Raw genomic sequence first — 12048 nt, 5'->3', positions numbered from 1 at the left:
CTGAGCTTCTGCTCAGTGAGTCAAGGACCTTGGGGTTAAATTGTGTGTGTGTGTGTGTGTGTGTGTGTGTGTGTGTGTGTGTGTGTGTTGGGAGGAAAAGGGGAAAGTGCAAGGAAAGATGCTCTCCAGTCTTGCAAAGAGTTTACTCTGATCAGGAGTTAGGGTTGAATGGAATTGGAGTAACAATAATAAACATTTACTGAGCACTCTTAGACCCAATGAGAAGTGACTTCTATACCCTCATCTTAGTGCAACGTATGACAATTGTCCTCATGTTACAGGTGAGGAAACTGAATTTTGGTAATATTCCAATTCAGTTCTATGCTCTATAATCTTTCTCTCCCCCCAATGTAGTTGCCTTAGTTCCTCATCAGGCTCCAAAGACCTGGGTTCAAACCCAGTTTTAACAGCTCCTAGATAGTTTATGTCAGGTCCCTGAGCCTCAGTTTTGCCACCCAAACAATGGGGATGATAATATTACCCTTCTCACAGGAGCTGTTGTGGGAATCAACTGGAAAGCTAAAGCATGAGATGATAATGCAGAGAGTCCAGCTAGTCACCACCAGCCTGGAGTCTTGACTTCTGAAGTCTCTAGGGTGGTACAAACAGATAATGTGCTTGGCTGCCAAATGAAAGATGGGCAGTTTTAGCCCACACAGGGGTGCCTCAGAAGAGAGACCTGGAGACCTACTTCCAGAAAAGCAGCCACTGAAAACCCTATGGAGCTCAGTTTTATGACACACATGGGGTTGCCACAAGATGGAAATGATTTGATAGCAACTATTCATCTGAGTTGTACTTTTAAAATGTGGCTTTACTAAATACCTAGAAGAGAAAAAGGGAGGTGGGTGCTGGAGGCTGGTGAATCCCCCTCTCACCCCCTCCAAAGAACCCTATGTAAACAGAGGGCAAGATAAGCTGGCAGGACCATGGGATGGAAGGGGGAGCACCATGTCAGTGCCTTTCAGCTCAAAGAAAATGTGAGAGGGCAATCAAGGCACTAACTTAGCCAATTACTGATTCCTCCAACTTACTTCAAGTCGGTAACCAGGCCAGATCGGAACACATCTTGTAGCTGGCTGCCTGTGTAGAGTGTGGTGACCTGGAATGAGGGATAAGGAGAGAGGTTGAGGTAGAGGAGGGAACTTGGAGGTGGAGGAGCAACCAGAGCCGATGGAAAGAACACAGGCCTCAAGACATGGGTTCAAATCCTGACTCCACAGCCCAACCTATTGTGCAGCCTGAGGCATGCTGCACCCCTTTCTGAGCCTCTTGGAAATGGAGAAGGCAGCCTGGCACCAGGGAATAAAGAAGACAGAACATCATTGGTAAAGTGAAGAGGTGAAATAATCACTTAGCAGACATAAGTCAGATGATAAAGAGAGAGACACAAGGCAGAGAGAAGTGGGAGGGGCAGGAGAGACCTCACCTTGTCCTGGAGGTCCCACAGCAGGGCAGCGTATTCTGAGGATGCAGGATCCGGGTTGCTGAGATTCCGGTTGATGATGCGAAAATTCAGCTGGTATTCGCTCTGGGTAGATAAACTCTGGGACGTGTAGCCTGGAGTCACAAATTAAAAATAAGGGACAGACCCTTACCCTTTCACACAGAGGGTAGGCCAAGAGCCAAGAGGCTGTATTTGCTGTCATGAAGGGGGGAACAAGTTGTCATGGAGTTGATTCTGACTCCTGGTGACCTTCGATGTGTTAAGAGTAGAGCTGTGCTCCACATAGGGTTTTCAATGGCTAACTTTTCTTAAGTAGTTTGCTAAGTCTTTCTTCCAAGTGCCTTCCAAGTCTCCAACCTAAGCATGTTAACTGGTTGCACTACTCAGGGCCTAACCTGTTACCATTGGCTCTCTTCCGATTCATGCCAGTCCTGTAAGCCAGAGTAGATCGTGCATGTCCCTGCGTATTTTGTCAGCCGCAGTCTTTATGGAAGCAGACCGCCAAATATTCTCAAAGAGCAGCTGGTGAGTTTGGAACGCCAACATTCAGTTCATAACTGAACCTTATAACCACTGTACCACCAAGATGTCACAGGTCTACAGTCAGTCCAAACCAGATGCCTGCTGGGAAGTCCTGATGGAAAAGCACCTCTAAAAGAGGGAAGGCTGGTATATGACAGGGAGTCTCTTGAGCTGAGCTTTCCTGCTTTTGCCTGTATAGCTCCCTCTCCCTGGGGGCTCTTTTCTCTTCTGCTTTCCATGAAAAACTATTTGTGCTTTAGTAGCCTACTGAGATGAAGCTCCAAGAGAGCCAGGACCTATCCTGGTATTGTTCACTGTCATGTGCTAGTGCTTCACATAGTGCTGGAAACAGTCCACGGGACTTCAACGAGTTCATGGGAACATTTCATGACCTTTTCATTAAATTGTTGTATGAATGTTTTGAAGCCCTCTAGGATCCCATTCCAGGAAGCCTTCTTGCTTGTTCATCCTCTAAGCTCTCTAGCTGCCATCAAGTTGGTCCTCAATTTGTGGCAATATCATGGATAATGGAATTGAACCTGTTGTGATCCACAGGGTTTCACTAGCTGGTTTTCAGAAGTTGACCGCTAGGCTTTTCTTGTTTGAATGGAAACTCCCCGGAAGCATAGTCAGCATTATAGCAAAAAGCATGCTCCACTGATAGATGTGTGGTGCATTTGTATGAGATACTTGGGCTGAGAACAGAACCTGGGTCTCTCACAAAGAAAGCAAGAACTCTATCATTCAACCACTTCCATCAAGCTGATTCCAATTCATAGTGACCCTGTAGGACAAAGCACACCGATCTCTTTAGGTTGCCCAAACCAGAAATCTCTACAGAAGTAGGTAGTTTCATCTTTCTCCTGCAGAGTGGTTGCTGGGTTCAAACTGGTGCGCATAACACATAACATTACCATTAAAAAAAATCTACTGCCCTTGAATCAATTCTGAATCATAGCAATCCAAGGTTTGCAAGTCTTTAAATATTTATGGGAACAGATCACTTCCTTTTTCTCTGGTGAAGCAGCTGGTGGGTTTAAACCACTGAACTTGCAGTTAGCAGTCCAGAATTTACCCAACTGTGCCACCAAAACTCCTTAATCTAGCATTTAGCACACTATTAGTAAGCGTGTGACTGACTTTATTGAGCTCTTTATTAACCCTTGACTCACTCAATTGGGGTTGTCAGAGACAAATATATATATTCTAGCTTTACACCCAGTACAAGGCTTGGGACAGAATGGTCACCCAATTAAGTTTGTTATGTAGCTGAAGATGAGCTGCAGCAGACCCCCGAGCATTGAGGGCTAAGATCACTTTTTTCTTGTTCACACAGTCATTAATTCATGCATTCGTTCACACATTCATACAATACTATTATATGCCCACATATTGAGGGTACAGTGAAAGCCAAACAGACCTTCATGTCCTAGAGCTCACATGAAAGGAGGCTGCCAAATAATTAAACTAGTGATAACAGTAACATGCTTAGGTAAGTGCTAAATTTGTGCCCGAGTAGGAACTGTGAGGTCATGTACAGCAGGGTTTCTCACCCTCAGCACTACTGGCATTTAGGGCTATGTAATTCTTAAAGGATACACCAAACACAGAATCAGGTATATTTTTATCTGGCAACCTGACTGCTGAGACATGAGGGGGATGTAAGTGTCAAGTGTTATCTGAATAGGAAGAGTGGGATTCTGACGCTTAGTGCCTCTCTTCTCTATATCCTAAGGCCCTCCTGTGGCCCTGTTGGTTAGCTAGATGGGACTATGCAGGGCCCATTCTCCCCTTGTCTCTGTTGGATTTTTTCAACTTTGGAGGCTAAACTAGGGGCTCCATGCACTGTGGTGGGGAATCCTGTGGACTAAAAGATGTTCATCAGCATCCTTGGCATCTACTCACTAGATGCCAGTGGCATCCTCTCCAGTTGTGAGCCACAAATATCTCCAGACATTGGTTAGTGTCTGCCAATGGTGCAGAATTGCCACCAGGTAACAATTATTGATATGGAAGGGAACCCAAGACTCCATCTCAGGAGATTCTATGAGCCAGACTTTTGGGTTTTAAATTAAAATTTGATCAATGAATGTTATACCATTCACCTGAATAATGTGACCCCACTTATTCTGATTTGGGGAGAGGTGACTTCCAACTACATTTTATCGAGGGTAAGGCAATGGAACACTTTGTGGCTAAGTTACACATGACTGCTCACCATCAACAGAGAGGCTGTCCCTGTCCAGAGTGTAGGGACCTAGTTGAGTGATGCCTTGGGTCAGTTGGCTCAGCTCCCAGAATAGACGCTTTCTATCCAGCCTGTGGCCTGCAGGGTAAGCATGGTAGGTGCAGATGATGTCCACTCTGGTTGCTGCCCTGTCCTTCTTAGGCCTGGGGAGGAAGGGATGTGGGGACTAATAGAGGGAAGGTTATGAGACCTGGGAGTAGGGGATAAAGAACCAGCAGGGACAAGCAAGTGGGAGGACAGGGCAAATTGAGAAAGGGGCGGTCTCTAAAAGTGATAGTCATCACAGGTAAATGGCCAGGAAAAGGTCTCACCGTAGGGAGATGAGTCTACAATCGGAATAGAAGGGGCCCAGGCTGCTCTTCCGGAACAAGGGTCTGAGCTGGAAAGAAGATAAAGAAAAGTGAGCAGGAGATACTGTGGTTTAGGGAAGGGCTATTGTTGGTAGCTGTCACTGTGTTTAGCCCCAATTAATGGCAGCCCCAGATACAACAGAAGGAAATGCTGTCCAGGCATGTGCCATTCTCATGAGAGGTAGAAGACTGAACTCTTAGGACCCATAGAATTTCCAATAGCTCATTGTCAGAAGCAGACCACTTGGACTTACTTCCTGGACTATCTTAGTCTGGAAGTTTTTCTGAAACCTGTATAACAACATAGCAACACACAAGACTCCTCCCACAGATGAGAGGTCACTGTGCATGAGGTGTATTGGCCGCGACTTGAACCTAGGTCTGCATAGAAAGTGAGAATTCTACCACTGGATCACAACTTCCTTCATTGGGGAGGGGCTCATCAAAGTTTATGTCATTCGCAGGTGCTGTACTTGACATCTCACCAGGTGCTGCAGGAGCCTCTCTGTGGAGTTGAATGTGGCAGAGCTGGGGTTGCCCATGTCAGGTGAAAAGTGGAGGTTGGAGATGGTAAAATTGAGTGTAAGGGTCTTCAGGGTATACCCTGTACCTGCAATGGAGGAGATGTTCATTCCATAGAATTGTTCTGAGACCAGATCAGAGCCTGGTATTTATTATAACCTATTGCATTCTCTCCCAGGAACACTACCAACCCAAATCAGAACCTGCACAGTGCCCACATAATGGATGCTTCTCACCTATATCTCTTCTCTCCATTTCTGTCCTAACTCAGGCCTTATTTTCTCTCATCTGGACCAATAATCCCAGTAGACTCACTAGGCTCCCTGTCTGAAGGGAAACTGAACACTAGAACATTTCTTAAATGAAAGCCTCACTAGGGCCCCCCCTGCTTTAATATCACATCTTGCTCCCTATGAGCTTTTGTGTTTAGTTCAGGCTCTTTAATTTGCCCTTCAAGGCTCTTCCCAGTGTGGCCTCTGCTAATGTACAGCCTTCCATGACAACCAAATTCCTCTCCTTGATCCCCATTCACTATATTGTTTCAGGACACTGCATCAATAAGCATGTGATCTCCTGACAGGGCCATCCTTCAAGCAATATTTACCTAGATCACATCTATTCATCCTTAAAGACCAAGTTCAAGTGAAATATTCTCAAGTTCTCTCCCAAATTATGCCAGGTACCTCCACCTCAAACACCCAACATTGTGTTATAATAGTCTTTTTTTTTTCTCATGAGAGTGGAAGCTCCTTGAGGGGAGGCATCATCTTTAATTATTCTAATCTCTGTGATCAGAATAATTATCCTTTACACCTGGCTTTTCCAGCTCCTATCTGATGCTTGATGGAGGTATGTGTGACTGAGGAGGTTCCTTCAGAGTGGAAGGGGGTTGAAATACCTGTGGTGGCTTCTGGCTGTACAGTTGTTGATGAAGGGGGCAGGACTGTGGTGGCCAGCTCAGGAGCTATGGGAAGGACAACAATCAGGGTGGGATAGAGCCTCACAGAGATCAGGAGCTTACCTGGTCTCTAGTGGCAGTTTATCCCAGAATAAAAAAACATAGGTGCTCCATAAATGAGGCCGAGGGAAGGAGTGGCTGTGAGGGAAGGCCTTAGAACAAGAGAAGGTGACCCAAGAAAAGGCGGAAGAAAGAGGATGGGTCGATGAATGGAGGGATGGATGGATGGGTAGCTAGCTGAATAGAAAAATTGACAGATGCAATAGGTGAATGGACAGAAAGAAAAATAGGCAAATGGAGGACAGTAAAAATGAAGCAAGGAAGAAAATTTAGAGATGGAAGGAAAGAAGACTAGAAGGACTGATCGATGGGTGCTAGAAGGATGTGGAAGGATGGGTGCTGAATGGAGAGAAGACTGGGAGGATGGAAGAATGGATGAGTGGGAAGATAGAGTGATCTGCTCAGCTGACAGAGTTTGCATTGATACACTATTTTTGGCTCCCATTAGCAGGACACATAGAATGTATCATTATCTGACCTCAGCACCTCTTCCTATAAGGAAAGCTTGCCCAAATAGCTTCCTCCAGCCAGGGGATGGATGGGAAATTCTGAACAAATACAGATACCATGTGGGTAGGTCCAGAAGAGGCAAAAGACCCAGCCTTCATTGTCTGAATGAGGCCTTGACCTCACTCAAGAGACCTACCCGCAGTTGTGGTTGTTGTTTCTCCTTCAGTCAGAGCATTGGGCCCCACATAATCCCTACTAGTGAAAGCTGACAACTGGGTCACTTCTAGCTTCTTCTCCTTATCAGAGAATCCCATTCCCTGTTCTGGGTACATCGTACTCTCTCTATTCGGCTCATAGGTGTGCAGCGTATGGTACCTGACCAACCTCCTTCTCTACTTGCTTCTAGTGAGGAGAGAACAGAGTCCCTCACCTATGGCACATGAGGGGGTCACACAGACCATCAGTTCTGTATCGGCTTTGGGGAGTAACCTAATGGCCATGGTGCACGTGTTTCTATGGAAACTGACCTTGCTTTGTCTCTTCCCTGTGTGAATAAAGAATGGTTCCACCCAATGCCTATATGTAAGTTGCACTTTGGACCTTGGACCTTGGTTTGACAGCTAAGCTGTGAGTAATGAAGGGAGCCATTTGACAGGGGTGAACTCCCCTTGTGATTGAGGAATGAAGATACTTACTTGTAGGAGGCTCGGCTGGACCAGGTTCGTTATACCCTGGAAGCAAAGTATCACATATAAGGGGAGGTGGCAGAAGAGTCTCAGATACATCATGCCTTTGTCCATATGGGTCCCCTGTTGGATGCCTTCCTCTATGCACCTTCTAAGGTATAGTTTAAATGTCATCTCCTGTATCAAAGTTCTCTTGATTCCCCTAACTGGGTCTGACCCTTTCCTCCCTGCCTGTCTAGCATGGCCCCAAGAAGAGGTTCTTGCATTCTCATATCATTTCTATGTCTTCTTATCTTCCTACCCATGCACTTAGCTCTTCACTCTTCTACCAGCCTTTTAATTTATCCCCCTATCCTTTTGCCCAATACATATTTACTAAGGCTCTATTAGTGCCAGGAGTCCCTGGATGCCACCACTGGTTAGATGATTGGCTGATAACTAAAAGATTGGTGGTATGAGCCAACAAGAGGCACTTCAGAAGAAAGAACTGATGGTTGGCTTATGAAAACCCAACAGAGCACAGTCCTGTTCTTACACACATTGGGTTGGCAAGAGTCAGAATCAGCAGCTTGATGACATTTTTGTTTTGATTTAGATGCCAGTCTCTCATTTACATGAGGGGAATTAGATTATAGCCTTGGAAACCCTATGTTCTATTCTGTCTGATGAAAAATCAACTCCATGGCATTTGGTTTGGATTCTTTTGAAAGACCCCATTTTCCATGCCCATAGTACGGAGCAAAACAGTCCCTACCCCATTGAAGCTTACACAAGGGCAAGGCACACATCTGACTTATCTCTATCCTTTTTACTAAGCACATGGTCTCTCATTCACTGTCTTCAAGTAGATTCTGACTGACAGTGACCACATAGGACAGGATAAAATTGCCCCATGGGTTTCTAAGACTGTAACTCTTTATGGAAGTAGAGAGTCTTGTCTAGTTTATCGTCAATGCTTGGCAAATGCTAAATGAATGCACAACATGATGCGTATGCACTCTGCACTTTCCAAGGAGGCAAATCCTAAATGGCTCCTGCATTGGCTGAAGCTAAGGGGACTGATGTGGACACAGGATACAGATGCATAACCACAAACTTACTGTGGGCACAGGCACCTCCAGGTGCCTCAGTTTGCTCCTTTCTGAAAACGAGAGTAATAACAAGTGTTCCCAGGCTATGGATGGAGCAACGGAGAGTTTTCTGATTGGCTTCACTGTGGCCATGCTTTGCGTCCTAGGACCCAGATAGGGAACACCTTCTTGTTGAAAACTGTCCCTTGCGTAGGTTCTAGGCTGACACCGATGGCCAGCATGTTTGTAACGTAACCACCCTAGATGTTCACAGTGTCTGGCCCCTCAGACACAGGGACCCAAAGAGAAGACCGTCAGAAGCATCCTGTCAAAGCAGGTGGGAATTCCCTTCCATGGGGCTTCTCCAAGAGGAATCTTTTATGAGATGTGTTGAGGAAATCAAGGCTTCAGATTCTGACAATTGGGGTCCCAGGTCATCACTCTCATGCTATATCTACTTGGGTTCATTATCTAACCTGTTAGACTTTAGAGCCTTAGTTTCTTCATCTGTAAAATGCTCTTAATCAAGAACTAGCCTTGCAGATGGCTGTGGGAAGTTAGTGGCTGAGTCAGGAATCATACCTGAATTTGTTCCAAATCTTTTCCTGGAGACTAGGTCAACAGATACCCTCCTGGCCTGTGAGGGTGGGCCCAGGAAGATGGGAAACAGACACACTCACCATTGAGGTAGAGGCTGTCCTTGTCCAGTGAGTAGGGACCCAGTCGTGTGATACCACGGGTCTGCCAGCTCAGCTCATGGAACACTTGCTTGGCATGAAGGCCGGGACCACTGGGCGGCTGCCGGTAGGTGCAAAGGGCATCCACCCCTGTCCAGGCACCATTCTTCTCAGACCTAGGGAGGGAGATGCTTCTGAGGATGTGAAGGAGAGTCTTCCTTTTGGGGATGGATTCCACCTGTGGCCAATGCACACCTCATATCCTGAGTTCTAGCCTCATTGAACTATTTTCAGCATCTCCAACATTCATCTCTGGGCCTTTGCACATCAGTTACTCTGGTCTGGAAGACTCTCCTTACCTGGGTGATTCCACAATCATTTTTCAGGTATCTTCAGTGATGCCTCCGTCCAACAAGGACCATCTCAGGGTGGTTCAATGGTCTCCTCTAGAACCCCCAGTCCCCTAGGCTCTCCTGTCACAGGCATTGTTCTTATTGTTAGATGTCACTGAGTCGTTACTAACTCATAGTGACTATGTAAAACAGAACGCTACTCTGCCCAATTGTTGGTTGCTATCAAATAGGTTCTCTCGCGTAGTGACTGTATGTACAACAGAAGGAAGTGCTGCCCAGTCCTGTTCATCTTTATAATTGTTGGTATGTTGGAATCCATAGTTTCAGCTGTTTTATCAACCCATCTCATAGAGGGTTTTCATGGAAACTTCTACCGTATCAAACATGATACCATTTTCTGGTCATTGGCCTTTCTTGATGACACGTCCACAAGCAAGCAACAGGAAATCTCAAAATCTTAACTGTGAACCAGTTTCCATTGTATTTCTTTTAAAACCTATCTGTTCGTTCTTCTTGGAGGTTGTGGTGCAGTCAATATGCTTCACTCACCACAATTTCAGCACATTGAGTCTTCTTGTGACTTTTATGTTTTAATTGCCCCACATTTGTACACACATGAGGCAACTGAACAGACCACGACTAGTGTCAGGTACGCCTCATTCACCGGTGACATTGTTGCTTTTAAGAATTTGAAAGAAGTCCATTGATTTTCATTGGACTTTTTTTTCAAAGTAGAGTTCCATTATGCAATACATCCTTTGATTTCTTGACTGTTGCTTCTGTGGTCATTGACTGCTGGCAGCCCCCATTGCCCTCTATGCAATCATTTTGGGTGGTTTCGTATTGTCTCTAGACGATGGCCTCATAAGGATGGGGAATGAGCTAGTCTAGCTCACTGGTGTTATAGCGAACCTTAAACATCAAGCAGTGTCCGGTTCATTTGAAATCAGTCTTCCAAGGCCCTACATGCTGTCGACCCAGATGATGTTTAGAGCTCATCTCTCTCTTCCCTTTGCTCTCTCTCCACTCCAGCCACACTGGCCTCACTTGCTGCTTATTCAACATGCCAAGCTTGTTCTCACCTTAAGACATTTCCCATGTTGTTCCCTCTGCCTGGAAGTGTGTTCTTGGCATTCAGTGTACAGCTTCACAGTCTGTTCCTGTGGAAAGCTGCCCTCCACATCACTATTTATGCTCCACATAACCTCAACCTGATTGAAAAGGTCCTACCTACATTTTCTGTCCTCCTGCTCAGGATCAGTTTGTCTCCACCAGCTGAGATCAGGGGACACAGTCTGCTTTGTCCCTGTGGTACTTTGGACAGTTTGGACAAAATATGGATGGACACCAGTAACCCAGGTACCATAGCATTGATTCCAAATGATGGTGACCCCATCAGTGTCAGAATAGAAATGTGCTCCAAACAGTTGTCAATGGCTGATTTGTGAGAAGTAGTTCTCCAGGCCTTTCTTCCAAGGTAATTCTGGGTAGAATCACAGCTCCAAGATTTTGGCTAGGATTTGAGTGTGTAACTGTTGATATGGCCCATGAACTGAAAAGCAAAATCAAACTTTTTGCTGCCATGTTGATGCCAGCCCATGGCAACGACATGTGTGCCAGAGTAGGCTTGAAAATGGGGTTTTCTTGGCTGTAATTTTACAGGCAGATTTCAAGACCTTTCTTCTGCAGTATTGCTGCATGGGTTTGAACTGCCAACCTACAGGTTAGACTGGAGTGCAAACCCTTTGTGCCACCCAGAGAGTGTGATTTAGAGACTCTGACATTGAGTTGATTCCAACTCATATTGAACCCATTTGGAGTTTCCAAGGATGTAAATATTTATAGGAGCAGACAGCCTCATCTTTTTCCTGTGGATCGGCTGGTGGGTTTGAACCACCAACCTTGCAGTCAGCAGCCCAACACTTACCCAACAGTACCACCAGAGAAAGGAGAGCAAAAATAAATGCAGAGGAGGCCCCTTCAAAAGAAACCCAGAGCCAGTTGAGTGGTCTCTATAGTCAGAATTCAGAACCCCAAATTCCTTGGTGGTAACAGGGAAAACAAGACAGGCTGGAGGGAAATGGATCTTACCTTAGCACAGTGACCCTACAGCCTACATATCGGGCACCCAGGCTGCTCCCCTGGAACAAGGGGCTGAGCTGGAAGGGAAGGAGGGAGCCAGGGCTGGTCAGATAGGAGCAAGAGCACTGGACTGGGCACAAAGGAAGAGGGAGGGGAAGTAGACCTCTCACCAGGTGCTGCATGAGGGTATCTGTGATGTTGAACTTGTGAGAACCTATGCGGCCCATGTCAGCTGAGTAGCGCAGGTTGTTGATGGTGAAACTTAGGGTGAATGGATCCTCGTTGACCTCCCCACCTGCAGCAAGGGACAGAGGTGATGCTCAGAGAAGGATTTCCAAAACCCCAACTGCCTCCCCCCTGCCCAGCCCTTCTCCAGATAAGGCTGAGACGATGTCAGCAGGGAATTAAAGCAGCAACAAAATCTTGCAGTGGGTCCCATGGGTGTCAGAGTAGGCCTGTTCTCTATAATGGTTTTTTTTTTTTTTTTTATTTATTTATTTTTTTTTTTTTTAATATTTTATTAGGGGTTCATACAACTGTTATCCCAATCCATACACACATCAATTGTGTAAAGCGCATTTGTACATCGTTTCTCAAAACATTTTCTCTCCATTTAAACCCCT

General features: G+C 45.8%; 1 protein-coding gene across 1 annotated transcript in view; it reads right to left on the bottom strand.

Moving 5' to 3' along the window:
* Positions 1–12048, bottom strand: part of LOC101654456 (mucin-16) — a 245683-nt gene that overhangs the window by 11934 nt on the left and 221701 nt on the right. Inside the window, exons 76-85 of the mRNA XM_045300070.1 lie at positions 11596–11720; positions 11435–11502; positions 8994–9166; positions 7253–7288; positions 5988–6053; positions 5053–5177; positions 4529–4596; positions 4188–4360; positions 1430–1560; positions 1035–1102 (exon numbers count right to left, since the gene is read on the bottom strand). Coding sequence (XP_045156005.1) covers positions 1035–1102; positions 1430–1560; positions 4188–4360; positions 4529–4596; positions 5053–5177; positions 5988–6053; positions 7253–7288; positions 8994–9166; positions 11435–11502; positions 11596–11720 — 1033 coding nt within the window. The remainder of the gene's footprint in view (positions 1–1034; positions 1103–1429; positions 1561–4187; positions 4361–4528; positions 4597–5052; positions 5178–5987; positions 6054–7252; positions 7289–8993; positions 9167–11434; positions 11503–11595; positions 11721–12048) is intronic.

This window comes from Echinops telfairi, unplaced genomic scaffold, assembly GCF_000313985.2.
Source record: "Echinops telfairi isolate 266 unplaced genomic scaffold, ASM31398v2 ScPeMD7_7459;HRSCAF=8497, whole genome shotgun sequence".
Taxonomy (NCBI): Eukaryota; Metazoa; Chordata; class Mammalia; order Afrosoricida; family Tenrecidae; genus Echinops; species Echinops telfairi.
Note: the sequence above shows the minus strand (reverse complement) of the source record. Positions and strands in the feature narration are given on the sequence as shown.